This window comes from Neofelis nebulosa, chromosome 3 (genome assembly GCF_028018385.1).
Source record: "Neofelis nebulosa isolate mNeoNeb1 chromosome 3, mNeoNeb1.pri, whole genome shotgun sequence".
Lineage (NCBI taxonomy): Eukaryota > Metazoa > Chordata > Mammalia > Carnivora > Felidae > Neofelis > Neofelis nebulosa.
In genome coordinates this window covers 84,646,529-84,665,228 of record NC_080784.1, presented here as the reverse complement: position 1 = coordinate 84,665,228, position 18,700 = coordinate 84,646,529, and the positions used below count along the sequence as shown (strand labels likewise).

Below are 18,700 nucleotides of genomic sequence, written 5' to 3'. Positions count from 1 at the left end.
CGAGTACCTTGTTCCTCCGCCGCTCCCCGCCCTCTCCGGCGGTGGCGAGAACGGACCCACCCTCCGGCGGGACCTGCGCCCTGCCCTGCGCCCGCCGCCCAGCGACGCCCCGCGCTTCGCCGCCACCCGGGCGGCTCCTTGCGTGGCCCAGGACCTGCCCTGCGCCCGCACGAAACCCTCGCGGCTTCCCTGTTTTCCTCTGTGCGCCCCCCGCGCCGCGGGGAAGTGACCCACCCTCTCCAGAGGAGCGGGAAGGAGAGGATCTCGCCGGGCGCATCGAAGCCGAGAGGGGCGAGCCAGAGTGGGCGCCACGCGGGGGCATTGTGTGTGTGTGTGTGTGTGTGTGTGTGTGTGTGTGTGTGTGTGTGTATGCGCGCGTGCAACGTAGTGTCTGTTTCGGAAAGAGCTCTGGGGAGGTCCTGTTCCTAGGGGGCGGAGCGCAGGGGACCGAGGCTCGGCTCTGTGTCGGGGCACAGTGCCGCTGAGCCTGAGCGCTGCTGAGGCGGCCGGCGGGACGGTGCGCGTGGCGGCTAGGCGGGCGCACTGAGAGGAGGCCGGGGCGCCCTCGGCTTGGCGGCGACCCCTGCCCGGAGGTGCCGGCCTTGGCGGTTCTACCCGCTTCTGTTCACATCTGCGGACCCGCGCGGGAGACACTCGGACACTCAGAGCCAGCGCGCGGCGGAGCGTCCCGTCTGCCCCGGCTGCGCCTCGGAAGAGCGAGGTCCTCGCCACCGCGCCGGCGGCAGGCGTCGGCTTTGTCGGGAGCGCGCCCGCCCGCCCCTCAGCTGCCCGGCCGGGAGCCGGAGAGGCGCGCACCATGAGCGGCGGCGAAGTGGTCTGCTCGGGATGGCTCCGCAAGTCCCCCCCGGAGAAGAAGTTGAAACGTTATGTAAGTAGAGCTTCGGCCGCCGCTCCGTGGGCCTCCGCGCCCACACCCCTGCCCTGGTCGCGCGCGGGACTGGTTCTTCAGCTTAGTCCCCCATCTCTTTCCCCTCGGCCCCTTCCTCTGCAGGCTCGTGACCGAGGCTGTACACTCACGCCCTGGCTCCCTCCACTTTGCCGGCTAACTTTCTTCCTCCAGATTCCAGATGGCCTGCTTTGCGGGCCTCATCGGCCCGTGGGAGGCCCCGGGATTTCCACCTAATGCCTACTGCGTGTTTTTATTATTCCTTGTAGCAGAGGTAAGGGGAAGAGCATTCTCCTTTCTTTATATCTGCATTTAATCACTATGGGGCTGCTGTATCCTGAATTTCCCGCAGTCGGAAAACCGCTGAGGTTTTAGAGCTCAGCAGCCCTCTGGTGCGCTCTCTAGTCATACCCCTCGAGGTGCATTGCGTGCGGGAGGCTGTGGACCTGAAAAGTTGGTGTTAGAAACCAGCATCTCCGATCCGTGCAAAAGAGAAAGAAAAGTTACTACGCGCCCTGCCGTTTGCTTAGCAAGGGTTCGCATTTTCGCGGTTTTGAATCCTGGGGACCGTGGAGTTTGGCCGGAGAATCTTGGCAGTTTGCTGCGAGAGGAGGGCACTGGGGGGAGCCTGGCGGTTGGTGTTTGGGCGCGTTGGACGCGCTGTCAAGCCTCGCAGGAGGGGGGACAGCTGCGGCCAGTAGGATTTCTGTGTGTTGCGGTCCTTTTCCAGGCCACCAGGGTTACATAAACGACATTTGTGTAATTGATACAAGATACTGATTGTGTGTTAAGCTATTTTAGCTGTTAAAAATAATTCCTTGAAAGAACCAACCTTACTTTGGTGGAAATCTGTGTCCTCTTCAGGGGTCTGGAATCTTATCCCCTTCTCACCCATTGGTTCTTTTGTTGCTGCCCTTTGCAAAGGAAAGAAATGACACGTTCGTCCTGGCGTATGGAGCCAATGTTTTTCTAGTACAGTGTGTTTTCAAAAGCAAAACTTATGCCCCCTTAAATATAAATTCATTGTCAGTGACCAGCACTTCGAATGGAACTTGAATCTTGTTGAAGGATTTTTACACCTGATATTAGAGCCCAAATTAATCCTATTAGTCACTGCTTGGATGGTGGAGTGAAGTGCAATAATTAACTTCAGGGACTCGCTGGAGTTTCTGGTTCACTTTCTGTCAGCCTTTGTTATAGACAAGTAATTCTCATTTAAGGACTTGATGCCACACATCCGGAGAAAGTTCTCCAGAAATCTTGAACCCTTCCAAATCTTGTCTCCTTGTACTTACCACAGTTTGCCTGAATATTCTGGTGAAGATGCTAACTGTATTGCAAAATTTGGGGGGGGGGGGATAAGTGGTTTTTTTCAGTTCGTGGTTCTAAAGAGAAGGTTGTGTATGTGTGAGAAGAGGGAGTAGGGAGAGAGGTGTATTTGAGAGGCATAGGTTAGGGAACATATAGACCTAAGTAGGTTCTAGGAGGAAGCTTAAGGACAGTACCTTTGCCTAAAAAGTGGTGATTATAGAGACTTAAGGCATTCTTTCACACGGTTGGTTTATGGCTCTCTCAAAAGATGCCTAGCACTGGACTAGGCACCAAAAGGTTAGAAAATACAGTAGGGAAGAAGCCCTGCCTTTTGCCCTGCCTTTTGGGCTTGCAATTTAATGTAAAATGACCTAGGACGAAAATCAGCCTAAAAGATTGTCTTAACAAGGACAAAGAAAATGAAAAGTCCAAATTTAAAAAATATATATTATTTTATTTGATCATTACACCGGTTTTATGAGGTAGGTGTTATCTCAGTTTTATAGATGAGAAAAGTTTCTGTATCCAGAATATGCCATGGATAGGATTTGAACCCAGATCTGCCTGACTGGGCTATATAAAAGGTTAATGACTCATCTAGTTCATTTCAAGTGGAGTGCAGACTAAATCATCTCTAAAGCTCCTTTCTGATTATAGCTTTCTAAGAGTCTATGACTATTAGTTGAGAATGCAAGGAAGAGGCGAGCTGGGGATCAGATGTGCAATGCTAAAGAAACATTAAGACCCTTCAGGCAGTTTTCTGAGTCTTCGGGAAATGAGACAAGAATATGTGAAAAAGTGAGCCCACAACATAAAGTGGTTTCAGATTGTGTACCCAAGCTGATTGTTATTTATTTTTTTAAATAGATGTTTTGAGGAACAAGCTCAGTGTAGTCTGAAACCGTGGGAATACTTTAGAGACATAGCAGGATCCCTAAGTTGTGTTTTCAACAGGGGGAAGAATATGCTTTACAGCTGGGGGGAGGTGGGGTTTTTCTTGCCTGGCTGAGCACTAGTGTTTTCTTTATACATGGCTATGGCCCAGGAAGACAGCGTGCAGGGTGCTACCAGAATTTAAGAGGTCCCTGAGGATGACCAGAATATTATAAGTTAAAGTGAGGTCGGTCTTAATATTTTAGCTGTCAGTTTGGTTGCCCAGAAGATTTTGACATTTCCAGATTTTTGATCTTTTGGCTTTGGTATTCAGTTCAGATTGTTTTTGCTAAACTAGCTTTGACCCTCAAAGACATTCATATATATATGCATTTCCTATGCTTGTTTTCTTTTCATGTAAAATCTTTATGAAAATAAAGGGTAAAAGGAAACATTGTTGACCATCCAGTATGCAAAATGTTGCTTGATAATGGTTTTTAATGAATGAATTTGCTGTGAAAAGATATCTTGGATGAGTGGTACTGTAATTGTTAAACAAGACATCAGGGAGTTTGAGCATTGATTCTGTTGGGGAACTTTTGGCCCACGGAATTTTGACAGTTGTCTTGCTGTTTACAGTTTTTATAGGGTATTCAAACATTGATTAAGATGATCCTTAAGGGCTTTTATGTGGCAAAAATTGTTTTAGTTTTATCATTAAAGTCATCTCATGTTATGGCCCCGTTGCATTCCTTATACAACTCCATTTTACGTTTACTGTTTCATAGTCAACTACACAGCATTGTTTTTGCACACTAGTGTGTTCATCTGATATGAAGGCTTTTCTTGAATTTCCTAAAGAGAGTAAAAGGGCCATAAAAGAGGAATACTGGAGTAGTGAGTAGTTCCTCTAGCCTTTTCATCTCGTTTTACTTTTTTCTGTATTTATTTGCAAAAGAGCAAGAACCTTTGTATGTGTTTCATTTCATCCTCTGTGAATTTTTTGAAGTCTACTTAAAGTGGAGGTGAAAGTGTTCATGCTTTCTTGCAATTTTGCTACTACCGTGTTTTGGTTTTTGTCCTGTGTTGTATATTAAACAGCTGCTTTTTTACTGTAAGGACCTGAATGGAATCATTTACAGATCACCGTTACTAGGGTTACAGAGAACAAGTAAACTCTTGGTAGTATGCACTAAACAGTGATGCTCAGATTTTTTAAAAGAGTTCTTTAAAGACAAATCGGATGGTTGAAATAATGGTAGGATTTTCATCAGGACTTGAAATTTCAGCTGAGAGAAAATGTAAGTCTGAAAACAAAGGATTGATTCAAGCCAGCTGGCTATCACCATATCTCTGTAGGGGGAGCTTCCCTATGGCCTGCCTCAAGTCTGGACACTGAGTTTGTACTCCTCCATGGCCCAGCTGTCAGCATTGGGCAGGTATGCAATCTCAGCAGGAGAACCTACTTCTGAGGCTAGACCAAGGTGGCCTATTAGCTGCCAGCCAGCCTGGGAGTAAGACCTTGGCCAGTTCTTGGGTGTGTAATCTGTACCCAGCTTGGGGTCCACTCTTCTACTGTCACTTAATAGGATGGTTCTTGTCTAGAACATGCCCCTGGTTTTGGAAATGGGCCTAGAAACAGAAATAGCCTTTTCCTCCGGGTGGGCATCTGACATGTTACATGGAGGAGAGGGGCACAGACAGGCAGGCTGTCCTATTTAAGGACAGCCCAGGATCTGTGCTAAGCATTGTCTCTGCTCAATATTGTTGCTACAGCAAATGGGACTGTGATGTCTGGAAGCTCTTCTTGCACTTTTTTTTTTTTTTTTTTTTTGCAATTACCAGTAACAATCGGGATTCTGAAGCTTTTGCTTGTAGTGACTGAAGGAACATAATTATTCTGTTGAAGGAATTTTTTTTCTGGAAAACTTCACTTTAGTAAACATTACACTCAAATTCTTAATGTTTTCTTTTTACTTTTTCTAATGTGGCAGGAACACTGTTTCTATTAAAGATCATCAACTACCAATTACATTAAGCCTTTATGATAGGTAATAATAGTTCATTCTTTGATTGTGCCTGGACTTAATGATGAGTACAAAATTCTCCATGTAAAACTTGCTGGATTCCTAAGTCTGATTGTTGTCTTTTGGGATTCAAAATAACCATTAGGAAGTTCTATCAGTTTGGAGGGTGGTTTTAGAGTTCTTTGTTAAAAATTGGTTTTTAAATTTTTTAAAAAGATCATCTTTGGACAAAATAGTAATACGACAAGAGTTACACTTGGATAATCTGGTTGCCAGCTGACTTGGTTATTTCTGTGTGTTTTGTCATTGAGTCTGCTTTAAAAATAAGAAGATATAAAATGACAAAGCACTTTTTATGACTAAATAAAATTCCATATTTTGTAGTCAACATAAAAAATATGTAGATAGGTCTTGATGATTTGCAGATTGAGGAAGTTTAAGAGGTGATTGATTCAGAACAATAAGTGTCATTACTCCTAATTTTCTTACAGAAGCTAACACAGGAGAAGGGACAATACAGCAGGTGGACTACTGCTTTATTTTTTTTTATGAGTTTGGGGTAAATTGTGCTGCTGTGGAAGGAACTCTGGACTGAGTGTCAGGACCCAGGATTCGACTTGACTTTGCCATTATCCACCTGATACTTTGACCATTCTGACCCTCAGTTTCCTCATCTGTAAAATGGAGAAATGTTGTAAAAATCTAGATTCTAAACTCTTGCGGCTTAACATTCCTTAGATATTTGCTTGGAAATGAGAGGCAGAGTGGGGAGCTTCTCATTAGGCCTCTGTTTTTGGGAAATAAATTTTAATTTCTTGTTCATCTTAAATAGTTTAGTGGATATATTAGGAACTGCCTAAGCAGAGTTCTTTAGGGACCCTCCAGCATTTGCTTTAACAGAACACAGGCTTACTGAACACAGGCCTGCTGCATCCTGCTGTGGGTGCCTCAGTTGTGACCCTAGCACCCAGAGCAGTGCCTGGCTCAGAATAGAAGAGCAACAAGTACCTGTTGACTGAATAAACAGGTATTTCTGGAGCTTTTGTAATGTGTCTTGTGTGGAATACAATGGACGGAAAGGCCCACTCCCTGCCCTCAAGGAGTTTCTAATCTATTTGTGAAGACAAGCTGTAAATGCACCTACATTTAAATCATTTTCCAAGACATATGTTATAAGGCCATATATGATTACTTGCCAGATGAATGATTCAGATAATAATTGCTTAAGAGTTCAGACTGGGAGGGAATGGAAGGGGGCTGCCAGGGAAGATTTCACAGATGAATTTTTAGGCTCTGTTCTTGGAAGAACAGAGGTACTTACTGTTGGCAAAAATAGCAAATCCTAAGGGAAGCCTGGCTTTAAAGGAAGAACGAAGACTTTGTGTTGATTTTAGACCTCCTAGTTAAGGGACGGCTTTCCGAACACCTCAGTTTCAAGCATGGAGTTTGGATGTCAGCTGTAACATCTAGTTTGAGAAGTTTCTGTTTCTGCCATGACCTAATGCTTCTGATGGGATCCTGACCGCAAGTGAATTTTATGTGTCAGACAAGAAACAAACAAAACAACTCCTTTGGTCACCTGAGCTTATTCAAATTCAAGGGCTATGTGTTATTTAAGATTTCTTTATGTCTGTTTTGAGCTAAATAATTCATTCTGGCAAGCGATTAGTTTACAACAGAGAGGGAGCATGTTCTGGTGGGAGGGAGAATAAAAGAGCCTTTGATTCGTTTGCTCCTGAGTTCCAGCAGGAGGGCCAGTGCTGCCTTGGGCTAGTGTCTTATTTTGGACTTTGGAAGCCATCTTAGCCCAGCTGTGTGAGTGCCAGCTAGTGTTGGAGGAAAGAGAAGAACACCACTGGGTCTCATTAAACCCCCTCTGACTGTTGATGGAAGGGGTTCTCTCATTTCACATTCCTCAAATTAACATGGTGGCTAATTTCCACCAACTTAGAGCTTCATCAGAATTTGCCATTTGAACTTTGGCTTGAAAGTCACAACGTTTCTGTGTGACTCCTATTATCTCTGTGTGTGGATTTGAGTACAGGAAACTTATCAAGTCACAGGTCTTTTTTTTCCTCCCCTCTTTGGCTACAAGCACAAATGAAATTAGCATTCTTTTCTTCTTCAGATTACTCCTGGGGAAAAGTGGCTCTTTGTACCGTGGATTTCCACATCCATTAAATAAGTAGCGTCTTCAGTTGCCAACTAGATGGCTGGGGAGTCTTACTGAATAGTAGGTGGCAGTTCAGGCCTGTGGAATTACTGGGAAAAGTCACTTTAGGAACTGGGCGTTTTTGACCATTCCAGGCTTGTACGCGTGAGCACCTTAATACAAGAATAACTGGACTGGAAAAGAGAGTCTTTTATATTTTAAGCAATTCTTTTATTCATATGTGCAAAATTCTCCTTAACTAAGGGAAGAATTCTCACTGTTAAATGCATATGAAGTAGAACCCAGCAGCTTTTGACTGTGTGATAGCCTGCTTTGTAAAAAATAGTTAACACGGTGCACCGAAATACATGTTTGGTTGTTATCTCTGTTACATTAGCTCTTGAAGCATTCTGATTACAACTTGTAGCTGCCAAGCCCTGTCCTGCATTATTTATCTGGAACAAAAATTTTCCATGTGGTTGTTTTTAGCAGAGCTGCTATATGCAAACTGCACATGAAGATGTAAGTTGCAAAGAAATAGAGCTTCCAGAAGAGGAAATGTGAGTTATCTTAAATTTTTTCATTTAATATTCTTTCCTTTATGTGTATTTCAGAAATTTTTATTATCTTTCTAAACTGAGGGTTTTTTTTTTGTTGTTGTTTTGTTTTTTATCTTGGAAAGAATGCCAAGTTCACCACGAGTTTTTCTTATGGTGGTGTTTCTTTTTCTTTCTCAGCTTTTTACTTTGAATTCATACTTGGCCTAAAAAATTCCTGTGTATTCAAAAAGAAAAAAAAATATACTAAAAGGAAAAAAAAACAAATGGGTACATTGTTCCATGAATTAAAAACAATATACAAGAGAGTCCAAACATGAGTCCAAACATTTCTTTTCAATGTAAAAATCTTAGGTCATTTTTTTTTTTTAAAGGAAGAAAAACACTAAACTGTGCTTTAACTATCCTGTTCATTGTTTTTCTTTTCCCTTTTTAATTTTTCTTTGACTCATGTAGTTGAAATTTTTTGAATATAGTTTTATATGTTCTTTAAGAATGGCACTCATGGAAAAAGAAAACATCAAAATTCCACTTTACGTTTCAAGAGAAAAGTGAGAGGAAGGCATCCATCCTGTGGTCTGAAGAGGGGAAAAAGTGTCCTTTAGCGCCAAGGCTTTGTACATTACTTTCCTGTTGCTTGGTTGAGTTCAATATTTGTTGGTATTGTCCAGAGATATTTAGCTATTATACATGAAATAAGCAGGTAAATATAGTATTGATCAAGAGGTTTGCTTTTGTGAAATGAAGACGTAGGACAGTAGCTATCAGGAGGAGGTTGAGAATTCTGTTGTTGTTTTTATTTTTGTTTTGTTTTTAGTTTATTTTTATTTATTTTTTTAGTAATCTCCAAACCCATTGTGAGGCTCAAACTCATAACCCCGAGATCGGGAGTCGCATGCTCCACCAACTGAGCCAGCTAGGCGTGCCCATTTATTTTTGTTTTTAATACATCAATTAGCCAGTTGTCGTAATATTTTATTTGCTAACTTTTTTTTAAGTGGGAGAAAGGTAAAGTCACTCTTTGTCCTGTGGTTCTCTATCTAACCTCTTGCTCTTTTCCTCTTTGTTTTCACTTCTTTCTCTCTAATATAAGCCCCGCCACCAGTATCAGAGAGTATTTGTGTTAGAATCTTTACACACACATTCTTTTATCTTTTCTCTAAAAGTGGGAAGTTATTTCTGTCCCTGTACCCTGGTAATCAAGACTGGGAATAATAATGTTCAACCCAGCACGCAGATTGTTTTTCTCTCCTGAAATGCAGTTTTTAGTTACTACTGTATTGGGAAATGTGGTCAGGCCACTTTCCGAGTAGCAGATCTCCTCCCTGAGATGACTACCTGATGAAAGAATTAAGTACCTGGTGTGCTTTCTCAACTCCAGTCCATCACACATTCCCTTTAGTGCCTTGGCCAGAGTCAGAGCAGCCAGGATGAAAGTGCTTCTGGTGGAGGGATGACCATTTGATTAGCGGGAGAGGAGTTTTAATGTTGCACTCTTGAAAGAGAAACACGGTAAAATGCTCCCTCCAGTGTTTTGAATTCCAGTGGTGTTAGGTAGAACATGAAGAGGAACGATAACCTCATTCAGTTAAGGAGGTATTATTTGAACCCCCTTCCCTCTGGCAAAGTTATAATTGACCCTGAAGTTGTGTAGGAGTATTAAATTTTACAAGTTCTCCCTGACAGTTTCAGGTTTAAATATTTGAAGTGTTGAGAAAAGGTAAAAGGAAATACTGAACTGGTAAGAATGCAAACTATTTGGGAAGGTAATTTGATCCTAGTGATGCTGTTACATAAAACCAAAGCCTTCTGAGTAATCTTCATTTGGTATATAGGTCATTTATCTCCAAAAAACAGGCTGCAAAATTAAATTGGTGCTGTTGAACGGTATTCCTTTTTTTCTTTTTCTTCACTTAAGTAAATAGTCGAAACAGGAAAAGAAAGCCTAATATATTTAATATATTTTTTAGATGCTTTTCATAATGACCCACAGTATACACAGTCGAAGGTGTGTACACATGATCTGCTTACAAAGAAAATTATGCCTTCATTTATCATTTTTTAGTGTTTGTGATAGGATATTAATTTCAAGAGGACAAAGATGGCATTTGTTCTGTGTCTAAATGTACAATGTGATCCTTTGCATAATCTCTTGAGCAGCATGACCAAATAATTACAGAATTTTAAACCTAAATTTATAAATCATCTAGTTGGTTGTTTCTCAACCTTTCTAACCCATTTCTCTTTCATGTATTGTTTGGATGTCCTTTGGCTTTTATTTTTTTTTTATTTTTTATTTTAAAAAAATTTTTTTTTTTTCAACATTTTTTATTTATTTTTGGGACAGAGAGAGACAGAGCATGAACGGGGGAGGGGCAGAGAGAGAGGGAGACACAGAATCGGAAGCAGGCTCCAGGCTCTGAGCCATCAGCCCAGAGCCTGACGCGGGGCTCGAACTCACGGACCGCGAGATCGTGACCTGGCTGAAGTCGGACGCTTAACCGACTGCGCCACCCAGGCGCCCCTGTCCTTTGGCTTTTAATACAAAAGATTTGGATTTCTGTGATTACCAAAGCAATAGCTATATTTCATAAATCTCCTTCTTCCCTAGTCAAGAACCCAACCTCTTCATTTTACAGGGAGTGAAAAATTAGCCTTTGGGAGACTAATTGATTTGTCCCAGGTCATACATGTTTACCAACTGTTAAGGCAGAGCCAGATCTCTCACCTCTTGGGTCACATCCTTCAGTCACTGAGGGAATACCCACTATGAACAAGGTACTGTGAAGAATTCAGAGGTGGACCAAGAAGACACTGTCTTCATTTTTTGGGAGTTTATATGCTACATAGGATGCACTCAGTATTGCTAATTATATTATGATCAGTGATGTTTGAGGCAAGACTCCAGAAGAATCTAGCAGAAGGAGGTAAACTCAGGGGCACTTGAAGGCTTAATGAAGGTGGTAAGAGATTTCTTACCACGACCTTAAATGGCGGATTCCATTTTCAAAGATGGAGCTGGAGTGAGACTCTTTTTATTGCTCCTTTTCTAGCCAGACTCTTGAGTAGGTTTTGTACGGTTGACTGCCCCTTCTTCCTCACCTGCCACTCATTTCGTAATGGAATAGAGCCTGGGTCCTTTTCCACTACTCTTACCTAAACAGTTTCCGCTGAGATCCCCAGTGACTCCTGGTTGCCAAATCTAGCAGAACTAGATTTGAACTTTTTAGCTCTTGCTTTTCATGGACCTTCTGACTACATTGTTGAAGAGATGACCAGTCCCTCTTTCCAAAATCTGTTCTTTCCCATGCCATCCTGATACCAGGCTTGGGTTTCCTTATATGTGAGTGTTCTTCAGTATTCTAGTGCTAGCCCTGGATGGCCCATTCTCCTCTCACATGCTGTTAGTGGTTTGTCATCCAATGTGTGTTTGTGAACCCCTATGAAAATTTGATAAAAGCTCTCAGCTCTCAGTTTCTGCAGAATTCTTACAAACTTACACACAAACATTATCATAGCCTTGAACATTTTCTAACCTTTAAAGCCCATCTCTGGATCTTAAATGGCCCTGAATTATACGTGTGGATGCTTTGTAGGCATTATCTCAATCCGTTTCTCACTCTGAATCTGTGGATCTAACTGCTTAGGTCGCGGACTGCTTAGATCTCCCACAGCAACTGAGACTCAGCATGTCCATCCCAGGTCTTATCATCCTGTCATTAAACCTGGTCCTCTTGTTGTTCCCTCAGTCAGTCACTCCACCAACCCTTGTCTGTTGGCTTAAGCCAGAGGTGTTCTGTGTTGTCCTTCCCTCATTTTCCACACCCAGTGACAAATCCTATCAGTTTTACCTCCCAGATCTCTCTTTTTTTAATGTTTGTTTATTTTGAGAGAGAGAGAGAGAGAGAGAGAGAGAGAGGCGTGTGAGTGGGGAAGGGGCAGAGAGGGAGGGAGAGAGAGAGAATGCCAAGCAGGTTCTGTGCTGTCAGCACAGAGACCAACATGGGACTCGATCCCACAATCCATAAGATCATGACCTGAGCCAAGATCAAGAGTTAGATGCCCAACCTACTGAGCCGCTTAGGTGCCTCCACCTCTCAAATATCTCTTGAGTTAATTGACCTCTGCTACCTAAGGTGCCTTTTGCCTTCTCAATTGCTGCAGAAACCAGTGGCCTCTACCTTTCTATTCTTTCACTTCTCCTCCAAACTGGCTCCATTGAGGCAGCCAGAATGGCCTTCTGAAACACCAATCTGAGAATGCTATTCCCCAGTTTGAAGCTGCTCTGCTGTGTCCCTTTGCCCTTAGAAGTGCCCAAACCTTTTCTCTCAGCTTGCAAGGCCCGTTGTGATGAGGGGCCTGCGTGTGCCCCCCCGTAGTATTTGTTGCTGCCTTCTCACTCTTGCCCTTTGCTTCAGCTGTACCGAACTTCCGCGTCCCAGGCCGTGGGACCTGTCTGTGTGGCCTTTGCTCATGCTCTTCTCCGGAAATTCTTGGTCCTCTACTGTCTGCTTTCACACCAGGCTAAGTTCTGCTTGTTCTCTTCCCCCGAAGCCTTCTCTGAACTTCCACCACCACCGTTCCTCTCACACATAGAGCTGGTGGGCTGTGAGTATCTGCTTTATCCTCCTTTGATGCTCTGCCATTTCCATGGCATGGTGCTTGTCGCACCTGATCATACATGCTTGTTTTAATTGTTTACTGCCCTTCAGATGGTGGGACCATATGGTGACTTTTATGAACCCCAGGTAATTTTGCCTTCATGGGCCCCAGTTCCTCTACAAAAAAAAAAAAAAAAAGGAATAAAAATTGTACTTTGTATCTGTGTCACTATAAAGATGGATATGTTCCAAGCTGGTATTGTTATTATATTCATTTTTTTTTCTGATTTTAAAAGAAATTAATATAAAAACACTTTTTCTGGGCTTCTAAAAAGTTTCATGGGCCCTAGCTCTGTGCCTCCTGTGCCTGATGGGTATGTTGGCTCTGTTACATGGGCATAAATACCTTGGGCCTACTCAGTTATTTTATTGTGTGTCCCTTTTCATAATGGCTTGGATAGCTTACTAAAACAATATTAAGATTTTGTGTTTTAGCCCCTGGTAATAGAAAAATTTATGGAAAAATTGGGTGATATACTCAAAAGGGCATATATTTTATATTTATATTTAAAAGCAGAAATTGTAAGGTTTCTTATGTCAAAAATATGTTATATGAGCTATTTTACTAATATGAACTTTTCTTCATGCTGTTTCTGCATGGAACAGTGGTTTTTAGTGGGAGTGGGGAGGTAATTTTGCCTCAAGAGGGGACATTTGAGAATGTCTGGAGACATTTTTAGTTGTCACAACTGGGGGTACTACTGGCCACTAGTGAGTAGAGGCAGGGATGCTATTAAACATTTCTGCATTGCACAGGACAACCCCAATAATAAAGAATTATCTAGCCCAAAATATCAGTAGTGCTGAAGTTGAGAAACCCTATGTAGACGAATTCTTCATAAAACCTAGTTTCTACATGTGTTTTATTTAGTTTATTTTCCTATGTCCATTAAAAGCTATACAGTTGACCCCTGGACAGCATGCCTTTGAACCAAGTGGGCCCACTTAGACATGGAATTTTTTCAGTGACTGTATTGGAAGATTTTTGGAGATGTGCAACAATTTGAAAAACACACAAACCACGTGGCCTAGACTACCAAAAAAAAAGAAGAAAAAGGTACTATTGTAAGGATGCAGTATTTAATACATATAACATACCAAGTATGTGTCAGTCGATGGTTTTATCGGTAAGGTTTTTGGTCAACAGGAGGCTCTCAGTAAAGTTTTGGAGGAGTCAGAAGTTATATGCAAGATTTTCACTAACAACCCCCGGGTTGTTCAAGAGTCAACTGTATTTTAGGTGTAGGATTGTGTTGTAGCACTGGAGCCAAACTTTTTTTTTTTTTTTTTTTTTTTTTTAACCTCAGTAAGGTTGAGGAGAACAGTCACTGAGATGGCTGAGCTTGTGAACACACCAGAAACTGCTACCCAGTAACCTTTCACCAGGGTTTATTTGATAGAATTTCTGTCAAATGGTCTGTTGTCATTTAAATCATTACCCAAATACTCTTTTTTGTCCTTGCTAATCCTAGCCAGAATACAACCACTTGTTGTCTGGGTGGGGAGGGGGATGTTGAGTCATTTATTCATGATTTTTATTACCTCTTGGCTTGAATATCCTCATTCATTGTTCATAAGCCGCCCAGCTTGTTTACTTTTTATAAATTACATGTAATCAGTCCTCTTGCAGGTCTGGCTACTGTAATTGGCAGTAGCCACAGAGCTGGGCTGACGAGTCTGCATTTGTGCTGATGTCTCACATTCAGCTTATATTTTACTCACTGTGCTTTCTTGCCTCTTCCATCTGCTTTTTAAAAGGAAGGTGAAGGGAGAATTGCCACCATGCTCTCTCTTCTCAGATGCTCTGATGGTACTAGTTTATAGTTTAGTCGAGTCCCTGTGTCTTGGGAAGAATCAAGGGTTTGGGACCATGATCTTCAAACTTTTGTAGTGTGTTTAACAATCACCTGGCTAACTTCTAATGTGAGGAATCTTGAGCCCTACCCACCTTCTGATATTTAGTAAATTTAGGTAGAAGTCCAGAACACTTTTTAACTCAAGGCCCTGCTGATTCTGATGGAGGTGGTCCCTTAAATTATCCTTCGAGAAATCCTGAGTTGGGCATGGAGGGAAAAAGGGAGAAGAAAGAAAATCCAATAGAAGTAAATACGTATAAAGAGTGGGATAGGAAGGCAAGAACCAAAACTCAGAAAGTAACTTTAGCCTCTCTACTGTAAGATAAAGGAAATATGCTGCGATTCTGTGTGCGTACTGTTTTCTAGCAGTGACTTAGATCAAACTGTCCCCTAAAGAGGACATATTTAGTGGAAGACAAAAGTGAAAGGGAAATTTTAAAAAGGTTAGCATGTGAGAAAGTACCTGAGACTCTCTAAAGACATTATTAAATCAAGGAAGGTATTATGTAACTATTGATTTAAAAAAGAATGTGCATTCCCGAATCAAGCGTTTATGAATGACTTGAAGACAAAGGAGGGAAGGTGAAGAAGGATTAGCTCTTCACCAGAAGTTCTGGTTATTCTGGTTTTTGGATCTGAAAACATATTATTAAAGTATGGTCCAGATTTCCTAGAATAGTTCTAATTTCAAACACTCTTTCCCATTGTCTTTATTATTCATGTCTTGTTCACCCTAATTTTGGTTAGTTGAGATGTGGTCGATTTATAAAAGAGCACCAAAGCAGTTATACGCGACTAAAGAGGTTCTCTTGTTTTTCAGTGTGTGTGTGTGTCTCTGTGTGTGTATGAGTGTTTAATCTAGACATTCTAATCTAGCTCTTTAAATCTAAACTTTGATTTTAAAGTCCATTTTAGAGAAAGAGAAGACAAGACAAACAGACAAGACAGACTCTATTTAGAAAACTGGTCAAGAAGTGGACTAGGTAGGAGTGGTTATTTAATCTTAGAGGAATAAACTAAAACCCTTACTTTATTTCCAGCTGCCTACTGAACTTAATCCATTTCGAGAAAGCTGTCTCTGTTTTTTTGGCATATGAGTTCCTTAGGGCAACTTTCTGATTCCATTCAGTTACCTTACAGAAAGCTTGTGACACCCGCCCTACCCCCCCCCCCCCCCCCACAGTAAACGGATTTTGGAGAGTTACCTACAAAATGATGGCTATCAGATTTTGTTATATCATTCTTTTTTTTTTTAATGTTTATTAATTTTTGACAGAGAGAGAGAGAGACAGAGCATGAATGGGGGAGGGGCAGAGAGAGAGAGAGAGAGAGAGAGAGAGAGAGGGAGACACAGAATCTGAAACAGGCTCCAGGCTCTGCTCTGAGCTGTCAGCACAGAGCCCGACGTGGGGCTCGAACTCACGGACAGTGAGATCATGACCTGAGCCGAGGTTGGACACTCAACCGACTGAGCCACCCAGGTGCTCCTTTGTTAAGTTATTCTTTACCCTGCTCCAACCATCTCTGTGTCAGTATGCATTTTTCCATGCTAGGAACCCAGGCTGTTGTAAAGCTTTTCACCACTGTGGTATCATATTGACTGGCTTGCTGATCTTTCCTCCCTCCCTTTTACCATCCTTCATGCTGTCTTCCTTCTCCACTTACTTGCTCAGGAATACTTCAGCCTCTTATGTACTCTGTGCATCTGCTTACAAGATCTGCTGGAATCTCCTCCACATCTGCTTTGTAAGTGTCGAGTATCATTACTGTTATTATATGAAGTGTCCACCACACCCTCTCGTTGCACTGTGAGTCCAAGTAAGTTTGGTTAGTAGATCACTTGGCTCCTGAAGTGTGAGTAGAAGGGCTGTTGCTGGATATGGTGGAGACCTAGAACCAGCTTCTGCCACTTACGCCTGGCAACCAAGAAAGGCTAGACTCCTGGGACCTCTACTCTGTGCAAAGAATTGAAAGCAGGACTCACGACTTGCTCTCTGCATTCCAGGTGACCTTATTTCCTTGCTTTCTTGTACTTTTTAAGCCCTGTACTTGGTAAACCTCTTTTGTTATGAGTCTCTTAATATTTCTAGTTATTTTTTCAGATTTTTTTCTATAATTTATTCCAATCCATATGTTCTTTACCATAGTGATAGATGCTTCAGATTTTGTATTTGCTGAAAACAAGGATGAATGCTCTTAGGGAGAACTGTAACATTAAGTAGTCATACAAGTGCAGCATAAAAAAAATATATAGCTTATAAAGTTTCAGTGGGGTATTTTAAATTAAAATTTTCGGGTTTGGGTTTAACTTGGAAAATATATTAGAAAATCTTAGGTAAGCAGATTTGTTGCCCTTTGCATAAGTTACTAGAGGGAAGCGTTTCTTTAATAATTACATATGATTTATTATTAAAGGAAATCTACATAGATGGACTTAAAATTTATAGTATATTGATACTTTGGTTATTTATGTTTTAAGGTATAGTTTTTAATGCTCACACATATTTAAATGTTTAATATCTCCCTACTAATTTCAGTGATTCTTAAGCAATTTATGATACTCTTTTATGGTAAGTTTCATACATATTAAATTTTTGAGGAAATTAGTTTTTATTCCTTAGAGAAATAGTACTTGTTGAGAAACCCATGTTTTTCCTAAGGTAAATTGGAGCATGAATATTGAAATATTTTTACTCTTTCAAATAAGGTTCTATTCATTCATGTATGTTTTCAAATAGAATCTGTTGTGTTTCTAAAGGATATATTTCCAAAGCAGAATACATTTTCATAGCTTTGAGATTTTTATTGAAAACCTTAGGGAGAAGAAAATGGCTCAAGAAAGATAATGGCCAGGTTTTCTTAATGTGATGAAAGGAAAAACACTTTTATTACTCTTCCTATTCCTAATGGGAAAAAATGAGGCCCTAGGCAGTTGAACCTAGGAAATACCCTGAGTCCAAGGCCAGCTGGTTTCCACAGATAGAGGCGTGAGCACAGGCTTCTGACCCGGTGCCATTCCCAGCCTGCCATATCCCCCTCTGTCTGTAGTAGGTTGGTGTAATTTCTCACATTCAAACACTTAGACATTGTGAGAGCATTTTAGTTGTCCCCGAGAGCAATGGCAATATGGTAAGTTCACCGCAATCTCTCTTTTTAATTGTAAAAAATACATACCATAACAGGTACTGTCGTACCCATTTTTAAGTGCACAGTTCAGTAACAGTGAGTATATTCCCACTGTTGTGCCACCCCAGTGTCTCTTGCCTCTGTCTAATCTGTGTAGCATCAGAAACATCAGAAGGGGCTTCATACCAGCACCATCTGGGGAGGTTGTACACCTCACCTATGTTTACTCCTTCACTGTAGTAGGAAGTTAATTATGTGGGATTTGCTCACCTGAGCCACACAGAAGATCCTACTTGAGTGTACATTTGGAAATCCCATGCCCCTTTCTGCCCCTGAGGAAAAATTCTTTCCTGATCCAGAGTCAGTGTTGAATTTAATCCTGAGCGTATGAGAATGAGTCACCCTGGGGAAGTATGTAATCCCATTTATACCTTCCTTCCAACCTCCCTTTAATTTTTAAACTTAAGATACTAGATCCTGATTTCCTGTGTAAGGTCTGGTGACTGGAGGACTAATTAGGGACTGGGCAATGTTGAGATTGAGATTGTTTGTTTGGAACCAGCACTTTCTGTTCTACTGAAAATGAGTCTCTATGGCCTAAGTTTTAAAATTCAGAGTATGTGTGGAATGTCTGTGTGGATGAAGAAACAAGTTAAATGCTTTTTTGGGAGGCAGGAGGAAAGAAGAGTGAAAATTTTAAGGTAGTCAGATTTTGGGGGGGGGGGGCGAGATTTGGGGATTTTTAGGATTTATACAAACCAAAGATGACTGACTAGTTGCTCTGTTATTTCTTTATGTACACAAAATAAATACTTGATTTCGGGCTAAAGGGATATTGTTGGATAGGTGTATTAACTGATAAAATAACTGAGTTCTGCTTTTCATTTCGGTTACTGTTATCCATACAATGTGTAACCACTACTTGCATTTCTTTATAGAATGAAAAATATTTCACTGGGAAATTATTTTAAAAGAATACTTGTGAAGTACTTTGTAATCTTCAAGGTACTTGGAATGTGGTACTTAAAGAATATAAATCGTTAACGTTTGTATTTTTATACCCACAGAGGTATATGGAAGTGGAAGTGACTTGAACCTCACGATATCCATTTTTTTTTTTTTAAATTGTTTTTTCAACGTTTTTTATTTATTTTTGGGACAGAGAGAGACAGAACATGAACGGGGGAGGGGCAGAGAGAGAGGGAGACACAGAATCGGAAACAGGCTCCA

At 41.4% G+C, this 18,700-nt stretch overlaps 1 protein-coding gene across 6 annotated transcripts in view; it reads left to right on the top strand.

Moving 5' to 3' along the window:
• Positions 1-414: 414 nt before the first annotated feature.
• GAB1 (GRB2 associated binding protein 1) overlaps positions 415-18,700 on the top strand; it is a 123,884-nt gene continuing 105,598 nt past the window's right edge. For 4 of the 6 annotated variants that reach the window (XR_009259278.1, XM_058721283.1, XM_058721284.1 and 1 more), the window contains exon 1: positions 415-889. Coding sequence is in view for 4 of the 6 variants with exons in the window: in XM_058721283.1 (XP_058577266.1) it covers positions 818-889 (72 nt within the window). In the remaining 2 variants the exon portion in view is untranslated. Of the gene's footprint in view, positions 890-7,737; positions 7,831-18,700 lie in introns of those variants that run through there. The other 2 variants (XM_058721286.1, XM_058721287.1) reach the window with 2 other exon arrangements.